The 23,570-nt window shown below is 36.5% G+C and overlaps 1 protein-coding gene across 1 annotated transcript in view; it reads right to left on the bottom strand.

Moving 5' to 3' along the window:
* kud (oligosaccharyltransferase subunit 5 kud) overlaps window positions 1-22,622 on the bottom strand; it is a 47,356-nt gene extending 24,734 nt beyond the window's left edge. The window contains exons 1-2 of the mRNA XM_090408596.1: window positions 22,531-22,622; window positions 11,977-12,089 (exon numbers count right to left, since the gene is read on the bottom strand). Of these exons, the coding sequence (XP_090264722.1) occupies window positions 11,977-12,089; window positions 22,531-22,548 (131 nt within the window). The 5' untranslated portion in view covers window positions 22,549-22,622. The remainder of the gene's footprint in view (window positions 1-11,976; window positions 12,090-22,530) is intronic.
* Between the last annotated feature and the right edge of the window lie 948 nt (window positions 22,623-23,570).

Genomic DNA, 23,570 nt, shown 5'->3' with positions numbered 1-23,570 from the left:
GCTTGAGCTGCAAAAAAAGAAACAACTGCGGAGGGAATTTAAAGAAAGGGGTGACCTGCAGGTACACGAACGGTATAAAGTGCAGGCCAGAATGGTAACGAGTGTGGTAAAAACAGCAAAAGAGGAAACTAGTATGTGCAAGCAAAAGAGAATCCCAAACAGTTCTTTCAATATGCTGCAAGCAAGAAAAAAACTGTACATGGCAAAATGATTTTAAGGAATGACGATGGTAAGGAGGTCACTGAACCAGTCGATATAGTGGAGTTACTGAGCACGCACTTTGCAAAAGTATACCATCCAGGTGGTGACATTGAAAAAATGAAGGAGCCATTAGTTTATATGGGAATTGTGATGAATGAAGAGGAGGTGAATAGTCTATTACAAAACCTTAATGTGAATACATCTGTGGGATTGGATGGTATACCGGCACGGATCTTGCGTGAAGCGGCTAAGGAATTATCAGTGCCCTTGACCATGTTGTTTAATCTGAGTCTCGGGTCTGGTTTAGTCCCGAAGGCGTGGAAAGAGGAGAAAATAGTTTTACTGCATAAAGGAGGATCCAACACTATGGTTGTAAATTACCGACCGATCAGCATATCTTGTTGTCAAGGTCTTGGAGAAAGTAGTCAAGAGAAAAATACAGGAATGGATTGATGAAAATGAGATACTGTACAGGGGACAGCATGGCTTTGTAAAGGGTAGATCATGCCTGAGTTATAAAACTTGCTCAAGTTTTATAACAAGGTGACGGCTGAACTGGATACGGGAAATGGGTTTACAGCGATACTGCTGGACCTGGCAAAGGCGTTTGACAGGATACCACATGGAATTCTAATTCGTAAACTACAACACATGGGAATGGATATAGGGTTGGTGAGATGGATAGGTGGGTGGTTGATGGAGAGATATCGAAGAATGGTTTATTCAGGAGTGGAGTCCAAAAGACGGCCTGTGACTAATGGGGTGCCACAGGGTTCTGTTCTTGGACCACTGCTATTTAATCTGTTCATTAACGATATAGGGAAGGATCTAAGTGGAACTGTTCATTTGTTCGTTGATGATGCAAAGTTGGGGAGGGCGATAGTGAATGCAGAAGATGTCAAAGTCTTGCAGGATGACTTCGATAGATTGGAGTTCTGGGCTAAGGAGAATGGATGTCAATTTAATGTGACAAAATGTAAGGTTATGCATTTTGGGGTGAAAAGATTAGCAGCAGTATACCACATGGGTGGAACTGTACTCCAAGAGATTGATGAGGCCAGGGACATGGAAGTGTTGGTGGATAGGGAGATGAAGTTTAGGGGGCACATTGCGAAAGTAGCTATATCAGATCATCAATTCACTTGGGTGTTGAAAAATACCTTAACGAGCAGAGACAAGCAAGTTATTGTACCTCTGTACCGAGCCTTGATAAGACCTCATCTTGACTACTGTGCCCAGATTTGGTCACCTCGGTTCCTTCTTGATGGGGAGGAGGTGGAGAGGATCCAGAGGCGAGTGACTAAGATGATAGTAGGTCTATGGAATGAACCATATGAGAACAGGTTGAAGATTTGTGGGTTGCAGAAACTGGTTGATAGGCGGAAAAGGGGAGACATGATTGAGACATTCAAATTGCACTAAAAGGATTCTATATGATTAATTCAGAGGATATTTTTGAGATCAGGACTGGTGGTGGGAGAACTAGGGAACACCTATGGAAGCTGGGCAAGAGTGTGGTTAGCAGTGGTGTTAGAGCTGGGTTCTTTACTTTTAGAGTGGTAAATGAGTGGAATAAGCTGCCAGAGTCTGTTGTGGGTGCTATGACAGTGAGCGAGTTCAAGGCAAGGTATGTTAGATACTTTGAGAATGTCGTATAGTTGTGTGGACATGATGTTTAGGGCCTCCCTCGATGAGTCTAAGGACTCCCTGAAGTAGCCCGAAAATAATAATAATATACATATATATATATTTTTTTTGTAAAAAATCGAATGACATAAACCGAGATAAAAAGGTTTAATAGTATCACACGACTAGTTTCGGCTTTTTACAGCCTTCTTCATGTGTTTTTATAAAAGAAAAGACAAAGTTAAAAACTGTGAACAGCACAGGAAGGTTACTATACATATTTAACGTGAAAACACCATAGTTAACGTATTCAAAGCCGTTTCTTTGTTGGGCACATTATTGGGTGAGTGCGCGCATATAGCATCTCGTGAGCACCAGTATTTGATCACAGCAGAATGACAGTCTGGAGATTATAGCTTAAATTATTATTTAAATGTACAGTTTTGAGGATGATTTCTCTAGATTCTACAATTTTTCTCTCAAATTCGTTATGGCAATGGAAAATTTTGTTAGATCTATCCCAAAAGATTGTATGAACATGGTTTTCATCATCAGAATCGGCTGAAAAAAGGATATGGCTGGATAAAGCACTGTCACATGTTCTCTTGTAAGCGATGTCCCTCCTGTGCTCCTCCATACGCAATTCAATAGACATCCATCTGGCCAAAGTAAGGAATGTCGCAATCACACCATATCTTATACACACCAGGATATTTTAGATTATGATGGCTAGGCTTTGGACAGCTCACTAGAGAGCGGATCTTAGGAAGCAGAGTAAATAAAGTTCTAATGTTATATTTTTTGAGAACCTTGGCTAATTTTTGAGAGGCTTAGCTTATGTGTGGTATAGATATATTGCCTTTAACATTATTCATTTCTTCAGTATGGCGACTAGGAGGATTAAAAAGGAATTTTTTAGTAATTTTTTGAGAATAACCATTCAAGTCTGAAAGTAGATCTAAGAAAATTGATTTCTTTACGAAGTTAGTCTGGGTCGTCAAGAAGAGAGCGAGCTCTATGTCCCAAAGTAGAAATAATTCCAAGTTTCTGAGGAGAGAAATGATGGGACTGACTATGGAGATATCTATTGTGTGTGTAGGTTTTCTGTACACTGAAATTTTAAGATTTTCAGAAGAATGGGTCAGTTTCACGTCCAGGAAAGGCAGGGAACCATTAGTTTCAAACTCAGCCATGAATTGGATATTCGGGTGTTGACTATTGAGATGTGCAAGGAAATCCAGGAGAGAATCACGTCCATGGCTCCAAATGAGGAAAACATCGTCCACATATCGTTTCCAAATTCTAGGTGCTAAGGAATAGGAAGAGATAGCTTTAACTTCAAAATCTTCCAGATAAATGTTGGCAAGTACAGGAGATAAAGGATTACCCATTGCTAGACCATGATTTTGCTTGTAGATGGTGTCTTGAAATCTAAAATATCCAGACTTGATGCAATGAATAAGTAAGGCTAACATTTTTTTGGATAACTTATCTTTGAGTAGTGTCAGAACTTCGTCTGTAGGAACATTTGTGAACAAGGATACTATGTCAAAGCTAGCCATGATTTCTAGCCTCCTAGACGCCATACTGAAGAAATGAATAATGCTGAAGGAAATATATCTATACCATACATAAGCTCAGTCTCTCAAAAATTAGCCAAGCCAAGATTCTCAAAAAATATAACATTAGAACTTTATTTACTCCGCTTCCTAAGATCCGATCTCTAGTGAGCTGTCCAAAGCTTAGCCATCACAATCTAACCTAACCTATGATCCTTTTCCTGAAATTCTCAGACTATATTAATTCAATTAGGCTGGTGCAGTTGATAATCAAACAAATTTGTCTAGTTGAGAAGAATGAGAATTTTGGTGACCTGCTAATCGCACTTTGAACACAACAGAAACCTTAAGGTCTGCTTTGCATGCAACAGGAACTAAGGACAATGTTAAGAAGGGTCAACTGTAAGGTGGAGTCAGTTTAAGTAAAGTGATAGAGTCATATTAGAAGCAAATATTAATTTAACAAAGGTGAACTCTAGGATCTATTTAAGAGTAAACATAATAGAGTAATTGGCCCAGCACTTACAAACCAAGTATACTGTACATAGACATTAACAATAGCGCAGTCTACAATAAAGATAACAAAGATAATAAAGCAAAGAGAGAGCTATTAACAATGGCACAGTTGGCAGGATAAAATCCACATAAGTAAATTCAAGTAAAGTGGATTGAGATAGTTTTGGCAAAAGATCAGATAGTTGTCATATAAGAAATTTGAAAATGTTGAATATAGATAATAACGATTGTGACTTAACTATATGGCTTAACATGTTAATATGGCTCAGGTCTTATGGCTCAAGTTCTAGCCTTACTAACATGATGGATGACAAGGAATTTTTCAGGGCCGGAAATCCTCATCTTGTAATTCCATCGTTTTCTGAACAGCAAGGGAAGGTGGAAGCAATAAAACCATATTGTTGTTCACTTCACCCCTCTTTTATTACTCATCATTCTGCAGCTATTTGTTGTTGTTTTTTTAAGTATCCATTTTATCTCAATAATTTTTACCTATTTATTCAATTTTAATTTGTGTTGTTTGAATAATTAAAAAATAGATATTTATTTAATTTAAGCCTGCCAGCAGACCACAGGTTGAGACACACTGTGCTAAGGCATCTGATAGGATACCACATGAAAGGCTATTGTATGAACTAGAGAATATGGAGAAATATCATTATGATTGCTATTACACCCTCCAAGGAGTCAGCAATCTTATTGTGGGAGGTTCATTCAACAGTCAACATATTTATTGTACTCAATCTTAAATCCTTAACACTCCCTGCATTAAAAGCATATTCTGGTGATGTGTTCCATTCACTCACAATTCTCTATGTAAATAATCAACTCCTCACAACCTTTCCTCACCACACTTTTACATAACTATCAGGAATGGCCCCTGGTTCTCCTCCTCTCACTTACTCTTTTTATAATCCCCAGTGGATTAATTCAATAAAATCCCCTCACTCATTTAAATGTAAACTAATCATTTGGATATGTGGGCTAAGAGAACAGGCATCAGAAAGTGGTATACTGGAAGAATTAAATTTGCCAGATTTAAGATGAGCGGTATGCAACAGGGATCAGCACTTGTACAACTGTTGTTTAATCTATACGTTAATGCTACTGGAAAGGGGTTCAAGGAAGATCTTCAGTTGTTTGCTGATGATGCGAAGTTAGGCAAAGCAATCAGAGATGCTATTAATCTACAGCATTTACAGGATGATTTAAATAGGCTAGAAGTGTGGGCAAATGATAATGGCTCTCAGTTCAACATCAATAAGTGTAAAGTTATGCAATTTGACATGGTGCGATATCCAACAGCATATTATATTGGTGGGATTCTCCTTGAAATAACTGACGAGGCTAGAGATCTTTGAGTTATGGTAGATAGAAAGTTTAATTTCTAAAGTCACATAACGAATATTGAAAATACAACTATTTGTGACGATATGGAAGTCATTTTGCCTCTTTACAAAATGACAATACGACTGAAATTGGACTTCTCTGCATAGATTTGGTGTCCTGGGATAAAGAAGCTGTAGAAAAGCTGCAAAGAAGAGTTACAAAGATGATATCAGGATTATGGAATGTAGATTATGCAGATAGAATGGAGTATGTAGACTGCAGACACTGGTAGATAGAAGAAAGAGAGGTGATATGATAGAAGTCTGTAAACTCTTTCCTTATATTCTTTATATGGAAGTGGGGAGAAAATAGAGGCATCCATGGAAGTTAAGTTTGTGTATAGTTAAGAAAGGGATGAGCTATATTTTTCTCTCATAGAAATGTGACTAAGTGCAACAGTTTGCCTGCTGAAGTATTGAGTGCATCTAGTGTGAATCGGTTTAAGAGAAGGTGTGGGGAATGTGTAGCCTCCCTAGATAAGTTCTTGCTTTCATGAAGATCTAATAATAATATTAAGAACCAACAAAAATAGCAAGAATGCAGTAGAATTCCACTTGAATAAATGCTGTTTCCTGTTCACCATATTCATCACTCATGACTTCAAAACCAAAGAACTTAAATCTGAATGTAAAATAACCCTTTAAGTGACACAAAATATCCCTTTAAGTTTTAATCAAATCTAATTCATTATACATTATGGGGGTTAGAAAGAGAGTTGAAGTTTAGAAGACATATTGCTAAGGCAGCTTATATGATTACTTGGCTATTGAAGAACACACTATAAAATAGAGATAGAGAGGTTGCTATTCCTCTTTATAAGGATGTGATACGCCCACAACTAGAATACTGTGCTCAGGTCTGGTCATGTTAACATAGCTTAACTATATGGCTAGAATTAGTTTTCTCAAAGCATCTACAGAATAATTAAATTAATTTGCTGTATACAATGCATACGTGGTAATTTGATCCAAAAAAAAAAATGTCAACTAAACAAAATTTACACTTCAAGCTACATGAAGTTAAACAGTCATCATCATAATACTTGTCAAGGATTTAGGCCTAGAGTGGCCTATTCTGGCCTTAGAAGTCATTGCTGAATCTCTTAAGAGGATGCTCTGGTTTTCTTTTTCCTAGTGGTTTGTAATTTAAGGCTTGTTAAAAGCAATTAATATATTAAACAGTAATTTAATAAACATATATATATGTTAAAGATACCAAGAAATTTTATATTTGGTTTTAATCCTTGTAAGCAAAAACAAAGTTTTGCACGTGAAATATATTCACGTCTGAGCTACTTGTATATAGTGGCTGATAACTTCATATCACTTGCCTTAGTATGTATCCCATAATGCTATGCATAATGGGAAGGGCCACTACCCAGACCAGTTTCGACCTTTAGTGATCTCTTCAGTGAGAGCCAGACCCATGAGAGATACCAAGGTTGAAGTAATGCAGAAGTCATATATATCTCATATACAAGTAGACAAAAGGTGCTTGACCTTCTTAATAAAAATCTTTGGATGAGAGAAAGATGTAGAAAGTTTTTTACCTTGGGTGTACTTCTGCACTACTTCAACCTTGGTATGTCTCCCGGGTCTGGCTCCCACCGAAGAGACCTCAATAAAGGTCGAAACCGGTCTGGGTAATGGCCCTTCCCATTATGCATTGCATTATACACGCCTGAAAGGGGGGGGGGCGAGGCTTTGCATTATGGGATACATACTAAGGCAAGTGATATGAAGTCATCAGCCTCTATATGCAAGTAGCTCAGAACTGAATATACTTCACGTTTGTTTTTGCTTACTTGGGAAAAAGGATTAAAACCAGCATCTTGGTATCTTTAACATATATTACACCCATGGTAAAAAACTTTCTACATACATACATATATATATAATGTAAGCTAATGATTTTTTTATTCCCTGCCTTGTGGCTACAATTCGTTCCTTGTTAGAATCTATGTCCTCCAAAATCTGTAAACCTTTCTTTTATGATTGTTCTTACTATGGATTCCTTTAGATCGAACTTCTTTGCTAGCTCACAAATTTTCATTCCACTTTCAAAATCCTTAATAATGTTAAGTTTTGTTTCCAAAGTCAATGTTTTTCTTTTCTTGCTAGCTGAAGAAGAATCAGACTTGCTTCTTTTGGACGACATTATTATTTTTTATGTGATAAAATTTTTATCAAGAACATAACATTAAACAATCGCAAGGTTTGTAGACTATAAAAATCGTGTATGAATGGAGACCGCGCAAAACACGGCAGTGCTTGTTCACAGCATGTGCGACACTGGCGAATGCGGCCGGCGCCGGAAAGATATACGACTAGTAGTGAGGTGTGAAGCAGGACAGGAATACATACATATAAGAAACCGTGTAACTCCGGATTCGCGTAAGTCGGGGTATGACTGTAGGTGTGTGTATGTATATATACAGGGTGTTCGGGATAAATTTGACATATTTATAATTAATTATATTTTTCCGTAAGTTACATGTATTAACACACACTTCTCTTCATTTAAAAGTTTGGACCCTTCTTCATTCATATACAAGATGTCAGAAAGGATGGATAGCTGGAACCCACCTGAATCATGGAAGAGAATAACTTGTATCATGATGATTCGTGCCCGCCATCAAAATAAGGATATTACGACTGCTGCCCAATGCTCCCTGAATACAGTAAAAACAATCAGGCATGAACTAGAGACTTGCAATGGTGACTACGAGGATGTAGCAAGAAGAAAGATCCCTAGCAGACGATCTGATTGCGTTCGTACAGCAGAATTCCTCGCAAATCTGCAGGAACAGGTGTTGAAGAACCCTGGCATTGGAATTCGGGCTTTGTTCGTGGAGTCGCTAACTGTAGTCAAGCCCTGGATAACAAGGGTAGCCAATGGCAGGCCGTATGTATGGCAGCAGGATTCGGCCCCTTGCCACACCTCTGGGAAAAGTCAAAAATGGTTGTCTGAAAATTTCTACGACTTCACCAGTCCAAATGTTTGGCCTCCAAACTCCCCAGACCTTAACCCCATGGATTATTTTGTATGGGGCGCAGTTGAAAAAGACACCAATCGCACTTCCAGTAATACAAAAGCCCAGTTAATGGATAAAATTAAAACAGTTTTTGCGGCCCTTCCCAGAGAGACTGTAGCATCAGCTTGTTCGAGGTTCCGAAGCAGAATTGAAGCTGTGATCGATGCTAATGGTGGTTATTTTGAGTAAATCTTGTTGATAGTATTGTAATTAACTCTGCCTGTAATGTTTTTTGTCAATTCATTAAATTTAATAGATACAAAGAAGATTTTCTTTTTCCTTACGAAACTGTCAAATTTATCCCGAACACCCTGTATGTAGAAAGTATTTTACCTTGGGTATAATAAAAGGCAAGGGGCTACCCAGACCAGTTTTGACCTTTATTGAGGTCTCATCAGTGGGAGCTAGGCTAGAAATACCAAGGTATTTCTAGCCTAGCTTCCACTGATGAGACCTCAATAAAGGTCAAAACTGGTCTGGGTAGTGGCCCCTTGCCTTTAATACAAAACATCATGCATCCCCTGCTTGATGTTTTGTATTAAAGTGATGTGTTTTGGCATTAAGGGTAAATATTAAGATTAGTGATCAGAGCTATGCCACCTTAACCACGAGTTGCCTTGGTCTTGCACTACCTGTAGGATCAGCTAGACTTGCATCACTTGCAGGCGCAAACTTGACTTAATTTGTCTTTGCTTACTTGGGTAATGGGGTAAAACCAGGTTTAAAATTGCTTGGTATTTTTAACACATATATATATATAATCTACATAGACCTATATTAAGAAGACAATTTTGCTTTAATTTGAGAAGTAAAGTAAGTAGCCAGTGGCATTTTTATTAGGAATACTTCATAATTAAGATGGTATTGACTATTTCATTATATTATACTGACATAAGTATTATAATGCAGAAGAAACTGCAGCACAAAAATTTAGCAAAGTTTACAAATAAAGTATTTTAAAATGAATGAGGGAAAAAAAAAAAAGCCAGAGAACATTTTATGCTAATACATAAAACATACCTTGTAGTGTAGCAGACAGTGAATTGGAGAGAATTATTTATTCAAAAGCCACTTACAGAGTGGTCTTTATAGTTGAGTCCTATGACTCCATAAAGGTATCATATATCTTAATAGATTTTGGAATATGGTATTATGTATACCAAAAAAAGAATAGAATGTCACACACAATTAAAACATCAAGGGCTTACCACAGCCTTCCATAAGTGACAAGCCCAGCAGCCTCAAATTTAGTCTTAGATCTCTCATTTTGTGTTCTACCCAGAAAACCAATGAAATGCACATTTCAATAAACAGCAATATCCAAGAACAAAGATGGGTGAAGGAAACATCAATGAAATGGATATGTCTCGGTACAACCAAGGTCAATAACTACGGCATATTCTTGCTTGTTTTGGATAACAGGAGATATATATACCACATAAACTGAAAGCTGTCCAACAGTAGGAGAAAAATAAAAAAAATTAATACTTTAAGCATGAAAAATCTCTCCGTCTAATGAAAGAGCAAGTAGGCTGGCAGGGTAGGGCACATAGCTGATCTCCAGATGAACCAAACAATATGTGGCATATCCTACATTAACAATTTTGAAAATCCAGTTTCTCGCTTCATGCAAACCTGATTACATAATGGCTTTCAGATAGATCATTTAGAATGATTCCAGGAGCATCAATAAAATCTCTCAGATTAATACAAGCAGCCCACAAACCGTGCTGCCCTGTCTTGGATTATACTCGACATTAAGTTCTTTTATCTTGTGAAATCAATGGCTAAGTACTGAAAGTTAAATAATTTCTGAATGTGGAAAGAGGTATGATGGTCCTAATGAAGTGGCTGCTTTTATGTTATATAATAAATATATACATACCAAAGCTGATAAGCAGAAAGCTACACTGTCATGGATATCACTGAACATAAAAGAAAAACATTTCTTCTATTAAGCGACAGGTTCACTTATTAAGAAAAGACAACCCTACAGACAGCCAACTGAAAATACTAAACTTACTATTTGATGAAGTCACCAATCTTGACAGAGATACCATAGACAAACTGAAGATGCATCCCCCCCCCCACTTGCATGTTTACCTAAGATCCATGAAAAAAAGGCATGCTGCTTTGCCCAATCATGGATTGCATTGATTATCCTATGTATCACATAGCTAAGTTTTTATTTCTGCTATTAAACTCCCAAATTGGCAACTCATGCTCTTTCATAAAAACTCTTCAGATATCCATCCTAGTAGAAGTGAAGAATTTATCCCTTCAATCTGATGATTAATAGTCAGTTTCAACACTGAATCCTTATTTATCAATGTCCCACTCAAAGATTCCCTTCATTTGCTTTCATAAGGCCTTCTTCCCTCAAGACTGTCCGACTTTCTCATCCACTCCAGTTACTTCATCTGCTAAAACCAACTTCACAGATAGAAGGAGAGCTCAATGAGAAGATCATTCTCTCCAGCTCTTGCAAACTTTTATCTGGAACACTTAGAAGAAATCCTTTTATCCTCTGTAATTAATGACATTTTTCTTTCTGATCCATTAAGGAAGATACCATATCAGCCTTTCTAGCAAAGATAAATAATCTACCCCCAGATAAATTTCAGTATGGAAACAGAAAAGGACAATAAACTGCATTCCTAGATATCTTACTTTCCTTCAGGTAAACTACCTCTGACTATTATAAAATGCACCTTCACTGGTAGCTACATAAGCAGCAATCTGATCACCATCCTTCCCAAACAAATCAAATTATAAAAACTACTGCGCTGTTCTCATATTGTATGCTATAATCCACAAGAACTTTTCAACATCCAACATGTTATGCAACTGAATGGCTTCTCAAAACAGACTATGCATGTTTTTGATTTTTACAAACTTACCTCCAGCAACCTTGAAATGTCACAGAGCCTCAATTCTACATATTTCAGGCATTTTTGAACCAATTTCAAGAATCCTCAAAAATACAACTTAATGCCAACAATTATTTTGTTCAACAAACTCTCATTGTGTTTCTTCTTCTAAAGATAAATGATCTCCACTTTCTCTTTTTAGCATCTACAAAGTTCCTCTGTGATTGTCACCTTTCCTATTTTCGACAAACTGAACTTATGTGGAAATAATATTACAAGAACACCAATCTTACATCAATAATAAGAAATCTGACAATGCATCATGGAATAAATAAAGACCACGGAATCTTCTGGTCTAAAAACAGGTTTACTCCATCATTGCCACTTCATGTTCAAATGTCAAAACCCTGCTTTGTACTAATCTGAATTGAAACAGCCTCTTATCAAAAATCTGGGAAAGCCTAATTTTCATCAGACATCAATACCCTGCCCCCCCCCAATCAATTATTACATCTCACAAATAGCATGTTCCTTTTATAACATCATGGAACTAGTCTTGTTTTTTTAAATAATCCATTGTTAATGTGTTCTACCTTGTACTTACTAGCCTTCTTGCCAAAGATGATGACCTGTAAATTTCTGGTTGAAATATTTGGCAATTAAAGTTTATTACTTTATTCATTTCATTATCCTTGTATGTATATAAACAAATAATTCAAATAAATGTCAACTTTACATTTAACAAATATATTTGTTTTGTTTCTGAGAAGTTTAAGGATACACAAAAAACCATGCCATAAAGAAGACTCCAATGCCAAGGAGAACAAGAGTGAGATGAGGATATACTGCTGGATTTACAGAACTAACATAACGATTCATATGTTCAACATCCATCTAAAAATTTTAAAAAAAAAGTTTTAATACCTAATTAATCACACCAAATAATAACTATCACTGTAAAATTTTTGATCATTTTTTTAACAAAAAAATACAAAAAAAAAATCAAATAACTTATTAAAAGTGCTATGAAATTTATTGCCTATTTAATTGTTCCAAGTGCTAAAAAAAGTGCTATTTTCTTCTATTTACTTACATTTAATGTTTTCTTGAAACACCATTCAAAAATAAACAATAAGTCTTCATCATGTTATCTGTCATATCTTTGATGACATAATACATCGATGTGAAACATTCTTCAAAATAGACAAAATTATACACTTTTTGAAATATCATGAAATACACAGGGTGGCCATAAATTAACTTTCCCTCTTTGGAGGTATCTGTAGCTAAAACTAATACACAGAATGAGACCATTTTATATTGAGAAGGCATGGGGCATGAATACTATGAAAAAAATATTTAGTACCAAAAGTCACCAATAGAGGAAATTTTGGCACTGGCAGAGCCAAAAGCAGTCAAATATTTGCAGTAAACACAGGTAAAAAAGATAATGCAAATTTTACTGTGCGTATATTGACAACAGCGCCACCAATTCCACTTAAAAAGGGATTGGGAACGTTCAGGCAGTTATTCAAATGACAGACAAATTGTGCTCCATATGCGTCCTACCTTGCCTCAGTGTGATTTACTTGTTAAGTTGTTTTACCTTAAACAGTGCAATGCCGTAGCAGCCCTTCAGGAATTTAGAAGGCTTCATAACCTGCGTACAGGTCCTATGTCAGCTGTAGAATTGAGAGCTATGGTTAAGAAGTTTGAAGAAACTGGATCACTAGGAGTTAGACCTGGCAGAGAATGGAAAGCAGTGCAAGAAGAGACAATAACAGACGTTGTTACTGTGGTGTTCGACGACACAGGCACCAGTACTGGTCCAAGTGTTTGTGCCATAGCTCGCAAACTTGATATGACTTATGGTACAGTGTGGAAAATCTTATAGAAAATGCTTCACTTCTATCCGTATAAGTTCAGTCGTGTGCAAGCACTAACTACCGCAGATTATGATAAGCGCATGACCTTCGCGCTCACATTTCTTGCCCGAATGGAGGTCGACAATGACTGGCCTTGGAGAATATTGTGGGGTGATGAGGCTCGTTTTTATCTCAATGAGTCGGTCAACACCCACAACTGCAGAATTTGGGCATCTGAACATCCCCAAGCGATCCAGCAAGTACCACTGCATTCTCCAAAAGTAACTATGTGGTGTTGCTTCACAGCCGATTTCATAATAGGACCATACTTTTTTTGAGCATATTACCCCTACAGGTCCAGTAACCTGCTCCATTACTGGAGAGATTCATCAACAAATGGTGGAAAATTTTGTCATTCCTGCATTACAGCAAAGACAATGTTTGGACTCCATAATTTTTATGCAGGATGGAGCACGGCCACACATTGAATGTTCAGTACAGTGCCTTTTACGCCAGCATTTCAGTAACGAGAGGATTATCAGTCAATTCTTTCCAACAGCATGGCCGCCTCGATCCCCGGACATCACTCCATGTGACTTTTGGCTGTGGTGTATGTTGTGTAAATCCGTTGTGTATGTTGGTGGCGTTCCCAACTTGCATGTCTTGAAAGAGAACATAAAACGGGCTGTTACGAACATCCAATCTGACTCCTTACGCTCAGCTGTAGAGCATGTTGCCCACCGGATGCAATTTGTTGTACACAAGAAAGGTCAGCACATTGAAAATTGTGTATGTGGTCCAGGGGACCCTGATTCTGAGGAATAAAACATTATTTCCTGTGAATTCAATCACTACATTAATTTCTGTGTCTCTCGCAAGTTGTTGTTTTAGTTTAATTATTATTATTCTTATTATCATTGTAACGTGCCACATATCCAGCTGGAATGAGTGACGCAGCATCGCTTACACCGTCGAAATGTTATTATTCCATTTTATCTGCCTTTAATGTAATTATCTACTTGTTTTCGGCTCCACCAGCACCAAAATTTCCCCTATCGGCGACTTTTGGCACTAAATCTTTTTTTTTTTTTTTTTTTGTGGAAATCATCTCCCCATGTCTTCAAAAGTCTCAATATAAAATTTGTTCTCACTCTGTTTATTGGTTTTAGCTACAGATGCCTCCAAAGAGGGAAAATTATTTTATGGTCACTCTGTATATAGTGACAATTAGTGTAAATTGAAGATATCAGGAATGAAAATGACATGACTCTGCAGAATGATAAACAATTCTTACCATAGATACTATACATTATTGCTGAGACAATACTATTTTACAATTACAATCAAATCAAAAACATTCATGTCTTATATGTTTGAAACTTAGTATAAAAAAAAAAAAAAAGCACGCACATCACTGAAGGGAGATAATATATCTTCAAGTGAGTTTCTCGAAGAGAAACGCAGAAAATGATGCTGTCCAGTGTGAATGTATTAAAACTACAAAATCTATGAGATACACTCTGTTATTTTCTATTATATTTCCTTTTAAAAGAATAATTTGCCAGAATCACAAAACAAGTGTTCTTTGCCAGGTTGGCTGGAAAAAGACCCTGAGGAAGATCAATATGTAGGTGGATGATAAAGTAAAAAGTGCCTTAGAAGACAGTAATCAAGATCAGATAATGTTAGAGTCTTGATAACAGACTGATATGGAGGAAATTGTAGGCGTAGATTTCTGTGGTTTAGCAGTTCAAAAGAAAAATTCTGGTATTGTGACCACGTTTATTAAGATAAATAAACAAACCCGACAGTTTCGTATGTCATTTGACTTACGTCTTCAGGGGTTTAAAAGTAACTAAAAGTTTAAACACAAGAAATGAGAAAGTTCTCAAAATAGTCCATTCTATGATGTTATGGCCGTCTAACTGTTCATTAAATTAAAAAATTCGAATTCAGAATCTGTGCATGCTAAGTTTGAACAATGCTGGATGTTGTCATGTTCACACTGTCTGAGAGCTGACTTAGGTATATTTTTTATCAATACTGACCAAACTTGGTGTAGAACTAAGCCCTGGTTTTTGTTGCATTGCATTGGAATTCTAAGCATATTAGCAGCTTCTTTAAATTTCCTTGTGAAACAGTTTTTTTCAATATAAGACATGTTCGTTTTATAACAGAGTACATTATGGCCGGTGGAAGTTGTGTGGGATGCTAGGCCTGATTTGTGTTCTCTCCTTTTTTTGCACGTCTTTTTGCCATTCGTTCATACGAATTTCTCCTGATCTTCCCGCCTGGCCTACATAGCAGATGTCACAGGAACAATGAATTATATATACACCACCATCCCAGGTAAAAAATAAGTTTAATAAAAACCTTGAGGGATAGAGCTTACAATATTTCCAGCACAGAAAAAAAGAGAAATGAAGAATTACATTATTTAACACAGATCCTCAGAAAAAATAGTTTTGAACCTAAGATAATTAAGAAAATCCTCAACACACCTCCTACAAGCATCTCACAAAAACAAGATCGCAATCACGCTACCATACATCAAGAATGTTACAGACAAATTGGCCAAATTAAAGCAAACATAACATTAAAGTTGCTTTTCTTCTGTTAGAAAAAATATCAGAATTTCTACATCGCCCAAAACCTCCACATCACCCTTTAAAAAAAAACCAGGTGTATATAAAATTCATTGTTCCTGTGGCATCTGCTACGTAGGCCAGACGGGAAGATCAGGGGAAATTCGTATGAACAAACACCAAAAAGACGTGCAAAAAAGGGGATAACACAAATCAGGCCTAGCATCCCAGACAACTTCCACTGGCCATAATGTACTCTGGCATAAAACGAACATGTCTTATATTGAAAAAACTGTCTCACAAGGAAATTTAAAGCTGCTGCTAATATGCTTAGAATTCCAATGCAATAGGGCCTAATTCTACACCAAGTTTGGTCAGCATTGATAAAAAATATACCTAAGTCAGATCTCGGACAGCGTGAACGTGAACAACAGAACATGACAACATCCAGCATTCTTCAAATTTAGCATGCACAGATTCTGAATTCGGATTTTTTTTTAATTTAATGAACAGTTAGACAGCCATAACATCATAGAATGGACTATTTTGAGTAATTTCTAATTTCTTGTGTTTAAACTTTTAGTTACCTTTAAACCCCTGAAGATGTAAGTCAAACGACATACGAAATCGGGTTTGTTTATTTTTATTTATCTTAAAAAACATGTGGTCGCAATACCGGAATCTTTCTTTTGATGGAGGAAATTGTTGATTGAAAGTTAGTATTGATGTAATTTTTTCATGTAATAGCACTATAACAATATTCTGTATACCCTCTAAGGGTACATATAAAGAATTTCGTTATTTCATTCTAAAAAAAATGGTCACAACCCACTAAACTGATTTCATGGCCCACTAATACTGCTCTAATACCCTTTAACTACCCAACTAGCCTTGACGTGTATACACAACAAAGTTGCCATGGATGCAAAACGTATATTAAAATTGTAGTCATTCATATTCAGGGATTAACAAATTCACTCATCCATTTGCCCATGGTGCAGACTAGACAAAACATTTCCTTTTTATGTAATAAGAAATAACTTCATAAACGATTTTTTTTTTAACTTTAAGAAAACACAAAAGAATATGTGTAATATAAAGGGTCATTCTACTAGTAACAAAAATGAATGTAACAAATTATACTTCACAAAAAAATCGATGTTGATTTATTTTTCTTCCTATACTTATTTACTGACTTCTTGAAATGGTTCTCACAAAAAGAAATATTCTCTAAACAATACAAGTACTACTAATCATTTTATGGACTCCTATCAGCATATCATTAAAAAATGTGAAGGGGGTCTTGGGCAAGTACATTTTTGTTGTGGCGAGTAGAATTTTGCATAATTTGTCGAGCCCTGTTCATATTGATGTGGTCAATCTTTTTATAATAACTATTTTCTTATTCACACAACCAGCTATTATCTGCTCCCAACCATTCTAATTTTTGGCATAATGCACCACACAGAATTCTGTCAAAGTATGTCATCAAGTCATACCAATATCACTGTGTAGTCATTTTAGCATGTGAGTAGAGACAAGATTTCGAACTCCACAGCACTGAGGTCTTATCTTACAATGACATCTTAAAAATTAATGTGGAAATCTCATTTCTAATTTTACTCAATTACAGTGCCAATTAAGTTATATCTCCCCTCCAACACACAGCACTGATGTGCTATAGCTCATGATTTTTCATATATGGGTCTGATATAAAAAATAAAAGTACTACTTTCATCAAAGTTTTCTGCTGAATCAAGCTGTAAGCATTCAGAAAAAAGTAGAAAAATGCCACTGTGAGAATTTGTCAGCAACCTGCTTTATGACTCCAGTAACACACTCTACTATAATGAGTTGTATATATATGGCTTGAATGCATGAAAGGGTAACGAGAAGTAAGTGTGTTGCATCCTTAACTGTACAGCTTAAAAAAAAAAGAAAAAAAAATGGATGTGCAGAGGAGGAGGAAGCACGGGTGGCCAAAGAAGAGATGGAGGGAGTTGGTGGAGGAGGACTTGAGGATGAACTTTGATGCGGTTACAGCCCAAGACAGGAGGATGTGGAGGAGACTCACTGAGAACAGCAACCCTACTTAAGTGGGACAATCTGCAGAAGAAGGTGTAATAATACCATGGGATAATAATAAAAAACATGTTTTTTATTATTATCCCATGGTATTATTACACAGAGTAGCTGAATTTTTTTGGCCTTCTTGCTGGCTGAATTTTTGGCTGCACTGTCATGTCACAAAGACTAGGTGTCTAAAATAAATAACTTTTTATCACAATAGAAAAAAATGCATTATAGAAAAAACACTTAAGATAAGTGAAAAGACCAGTGACTGCACAATACAAGGTGCAAATATGGCCACCTGAAAGCAAAGGTTGAGCCAAGAAAAGGGAAAACAGACAGCAAAACTGAATGGGAATTAGTTAATAGACTGGGTATATTGCTGTCTGTTTTCTCTCACAAATGATAAAATGGAGTTATTCATTACCCTTTTAAAACTTCACTTTTCGTATCATAAGAAGCAGGTATGAAAAATTAATAACTGTTTTAGCAGCTTCAAGAAAATCATGCATTATCTATTTAATAGTTGATTTGTCTGTCATAATTTTCTGAAACAAATTTTGATTTTCTTGCTTCTACTAGGACAGGCCTGCTTAAACCCTAAAGTTCAATTTGCTAAAGGTTGGAACTAACTAATCTATGTATCAGTAATATGAAGTATACAATTATGTCAGCTGCATAGCTATGACTTTTACTAAAAAGCATTCTACCCCCCAATATTAAATCTCTACATGTGGGTTTTAGCTCACACTCAGAACAAATAAAAAATTCTATTGTACTATAGGAAATTCAAATACTGAAACCTTGTAAAGTTTACTGTCTATCCGTGTGTAGAGGCTTAAGTGCTGTGAGGACATCATGTTGGAGGCTTAATGGATTTTTTACAACACTCAAAAAGAATTAAAATAGACTTTAATACTTCCTATATTTCGTCCTAGTCACTAGGACATCTACGGGGATTACAAAAAAAATTAATGTAACATATGCACAAATAACAAACAATACTAAGCCCAACCACGTGGGTGACACTAAAGTCCTATCTAGGTAGAGCGCCCTCTAAGGGCAGTAGTAGGTGGCCTGGAATGTAAGGTGGGAACTCTGGTGATGAGTGTTTCCCAAATCTTCGGAAGCTTAATGCAACCATATTTATTGAGATTTGGTTGGTTTTTGAGAGCTGCTGCTGCTTCTAAGAAAAGTCTCTCTTTCTTGAATTTGCTGTGGTGGAGCATGGTGGTTTTCTTCCATGATACTCTATGGGTGGTGTCCAAAACATGGTCAGCCAAGCCTGAATGGCCATAGTTGTGTTTGAAGATGTAAGACTTGTGTTCCTCTAGACGGATGGATGCTGATCTGCCTGTCTGTCCAAAGTACGCCAGCTTACAGGAACAGGGTACTTTGTAAACTCCAGGCAGAGAGAGAGGAGGGAGCTGATCTTTCGTAGAACGGAAAAGGGTAGCCAGTTTGCGGTGGGGCTTATATGCTGTGTGTAGATTGTATTGTTTTAGTATCTTGGCTATTTTTTCAGATGTGCCACGGATGTAGGGTACGGTGATGGCATTTTTAAAATCTTGTTGACGAGAAGGAAGGGGAATGGGGGAGGAGTTGATTATTTTTTTGATACTGTGATCGCTGTAGCCATTGGAGAGGAAAGTGCTGTGTATGTGGTTAAGCTCATTAGTGAGGGCGGTTCCACTGGAACAAAGATTGTGGGCTCTCTTGGTAAGAGTTTTAATAATGCCATATTGTTGAGAGGGGTGGTGGTGGGAGAGTTTGTGAATGTATCTGCCTGTGTGTGTGGGTTTTCTGTATACGGTGAAGGTAAGTGTATCATTAGGCAGGCGTGTGACTAAGGTGTCTAGGAAGGGTAAACAATTGTTCTTTTCCTTTTCCATAGTGAACTGGATTCTTGGATGTAGACTATTGAGATGACTGAGGAAGGAGTCTAACGTGTCTGGGCCATGAGGCCAAATAGAGAACACATCATCTACATATCTTAGCCAGATAGAAGGTTTGAGTGGGGCTGAGTCTATGGCTCGTTTTTCGAAATCTTCCATATAGAAATTGGCAAGGGGGGGTGAGAGGGGGGGAACCCATGGCAGTTCCCTCTATCTGCTTGTAGATTTTGTTGTTCCACGAGAAATATCCAGAGTTAATGGCAAAGGAAAAGAGATCTAAGATGTCAGAGGGAAAAACGTTTTCTAAGAGAGATAAGGTGTCAATTAAGGGAATATTGGTAAACAAAGAGGAGATATCAAAGCTTACCAATATGTCTGTCTTCTTCAAGGTTAAATTTTCTGTGAGGGCTTTAAAGTGGGTCGAGTTTTTTATATAGGAAGGGGACCTTCCGGCGAGGGGGATCAGAGAGTTGGCCAGCTGTTTAGATAGTCTATAGCAAAGTGCATTGGTAGCATCTACTATAGGCCTGAGAATCTATTTTAATTATTTTTGAGTGTTGTAAAAAATCCATTAAGCCTCCAACATACTGTCTATCATCTATTAATGATACAATTTTTTTTTTTTTTTAATTTCTTTTTTGGCCTTGGCTGGCAATTTAAATGGACTGATACATTCCATTGAATGATACATTCTTCAAATAACTGAAATGACATCCACAATGCCCTTCCTACCTGTTTCCCAAAATTGTAAGCATGTCAGTGGTTTCCACAAAAAAATCTGCACTGTTAACATAAGTCCTAAAGTTGCATATCTGAGATGCTCATTCGTTGGTCATCTGTAGTGTTATGGAGTAAGGCTTCATTTGGGAATGTTCTGAGAATTTCACATGATGCAAGTTTTGCAGCAGAATTGACTGTTTTTGAAATTACAGCCAAAGCAATTAAGGCTTTGATTCAAATGTATTATATCTGTTAACTGTGTGTATTCTTCTAGCATTCTGCTCTACAGAATGAAAACACAAGTGTTGAGATACCTGCTGATCCCTTGCCTATGCCCTTCTATTAATGTTGCACACATAAAACCCCCCTCCCCTTCACTCTATGTTGCACATATTATAGCAGCCTTCAACTATCACCACAAAATGTGCTGATGATTAAAAAAATTCCCCATCTTGCATCCTCACACATAAACACATCAGTCCCTTGCAACCAGTACTGACATATTCTATATACTAGGGTAAAATGCAATATGTTTTCATAGAGCACTGAAAGTTTGTTTGTTACTAACACCGTGTCGATGGCATATGCTGCATGTAGAGTGACTAGACATTTCACTTTTGAAGGAACAGTCCTACACTGCAACCTATTATCTATCCCTCAAATCTATAAAAAATTTTATGGTCTTACTTTTATGCTTAGCTAGCAGTAAAATTAAATACATTTCTTTGTAATTTTCTAGAGAAATATTCTTTTCCTCCTGTGTACAATTCTAAATCATGTGACCCAGCAATACTGAATTGGAAAGCCCAATAAGAAGAGAACTTTAGTAATCAAGTTATGATTAAGATGAACAACATGAATGTTTTGTTTAAAACATTCACACTGCAATAAGTCCTGCAATGTTGGGTAAGTAGGTGGTGGTAGCAATGGATCTTTATCTTCAAACTCTGGAACTAACGGTGTGGGCTTCTACCATTGGATTTGCAGTTGACTGCAAATCCAATCCACAATTTCTATGATGATCGTATGCTACACAAACCAAACTAGCAAAACTTCCAGAATATCAGCTATATTCTGGAATCCTAAATTCTGATCTCAAAACCAAGCCTGCTTTCCAATAAGAGACACAAATCAAACCATGTGATTGAATTAGAGGTGCATTGGTGACATCACCAGAACTTATGTCACTAGGTCAATGGAGTGGAACATAAGAAAGCAATACACCACCACACAGAAGAATAGAAACAATTATTCTGATATTTTTTTTTTTTTAACTGAAATTGCTTCCGGTTAGTGTTTTTACATGCTTTCTCTTGTAGTTTCTTGAAGTGGGTTTGGTTAATATTATTTTGACTGTGTTCTTGTTTGCTATGATTGTATATTTATTTTCATTAATTTTATATTAGGAAATGGAGTTTATTTGTTATGAAGAATGTGGTATTGTATGCTGGTGTTTTTAATTGTGTAGATGATAATAATAATATTTCGGATGGGGGGGGGTTAATAAGACGTATTTTGTGGCAGGTGTGTATGGTAGTGTGATTTATGTGGCGAAGGCAAGTTGTGGGCAGAGGGTCAGCAGTGTGGATATGCTTTTTCTTTTTCCCAATAGTAGATGTACATTACGATAGTCATGTTGTGGGTGCCATGACTGTGAATGAGTTCAAGGTAAAGTATGATAGATACTGAGTGGATGTTGAGTAGCTGTTTAGGGCCTCCCTCAATGAGTCTAAGGACTCCTTGGAGTTGCCGTAATAATAATAATAATAGTTCTCGAGGGCTGCAGGCAAGAGGTGTTTGGTAGCTGCGTTTCTGATATTAGTTCTAAATGTTTTACGGTGTTTTCTGTTTCCCATGGGGAGGGAGGGGGTGATTTGTTCGTTTTACTGAATTTAAATGATATGGTTGGCTCTTGGAGAGCTGCTACACCATTAATATTACTTGTAAATTATTTTAAAAACTCGATATTATAATGAGCATTGCAATTAACATATTCAGTTGAGCACTACTTTCGTCGCTCAATGCCACGTGTAAACATAAATCACCTCATTGAACTTATTTTATTTAACCCACACTAACAAATAGAATTAAACTGCATTTTTAAAATAAATTAATTCCATCCATTTAGAAGCAGAAATGAAAAACGTAATTAATGGGAAAAAACTTATAATACAAAAGAGTATAAATAATTAAAGCATACCAGGATATCGTAAGCCATGGCTAGTTCGCGATAATGCCGTATTCGAACAGCACACCCAAACTATACGAACACATCCACTAACCCTTTTTTTGCTAGGAAAAAAAAAAAAAAAATAATAATAATAACTCAAGATAACGGGAGATGGAAAAGAGAGGAATGAAAACATGTTTTAGGAGGGAAAAAATTTTTTTCAAGCAATTCCAAATATCAAAATATACTAATTTGAGAGGCTTAATTCAGAAATCTTTATGAAAATGTTTAAAAAAATTTGTTTTTTTAAACAAATAATTGAAATAATTTAAGAAATATAAATTTTCTCTACAGTAAACATATTTCAAGTATAGCTCAAAAATTATTATTATTATTATTATACAAAATTATGCATGGAGTCAGGAGAGATCAATTATTCACACAATACCTACCGTCATTCACTGATGATACACCTCTAGCAACCCATTTACCATCTTCAAAAAAAAAAAAAAATCTACTCTGAACACCCGTGTAACCACGCCTTAACACATTTTCCATGGCGACCCATAATTCTTTTCCTCTCGAACTTCCATGTACTGAAAAAGTCTTCAGTGTCAACCGATAAACCGTTGTCACTTATATGCTTCTATTATTATTATTATTATTATTATTATTATTATTAAAAGAGGCCTCCAGGCAGTCAGAGACTGATCAAGGGAGGCCACATACTAAACACACCAGATATAATACTTATTCAATTAATTCACACTGTTTGCATTTAAAACATCCAATGGCAATCCATTCCAATCACGCACTACCCCCTGAGAGAAAAATTTAACCCTCAGCCCCTTCTTAGCGGCCTTCATTCTCAGCTTCCAATGCCCTCTGTCCTATCCAAACCTCCATAAATTGAAAAATTCCATCAATTCAAATCCTGTATGACCCTTTCAAAAGTTTGTAAGTCTCCAATCATATCACTTCACTTTCTCCTGTTTGCTAGTGTCTGCAGGCTACAAATTCTCAATCTGTCTTCATAATCACTATTCCACAATCCTAATGTCATTCTTAAC

The sequence above is a fragment of the Typopeltis vanoorti genome, chromosome 18 (assembly GCF_054136105.1).
Source record: "Typopeltis vanoorti isolate ZY-2024b chromosome 18, IOZ_Tvanoo_1.0, whole genome shotgun sequence".
Taxonomy (NCBI): Eukaryota; Metazoa; Arthropoda; class Arachnida; order Uropygi; family Thelyphonidae; genus Typopeltis; species Typopeltis vanoorti.
Note: the sequence above shows the minus strand (reverse complement) of the source record. Positions and strands in the feature narration are given on the sequence as shown.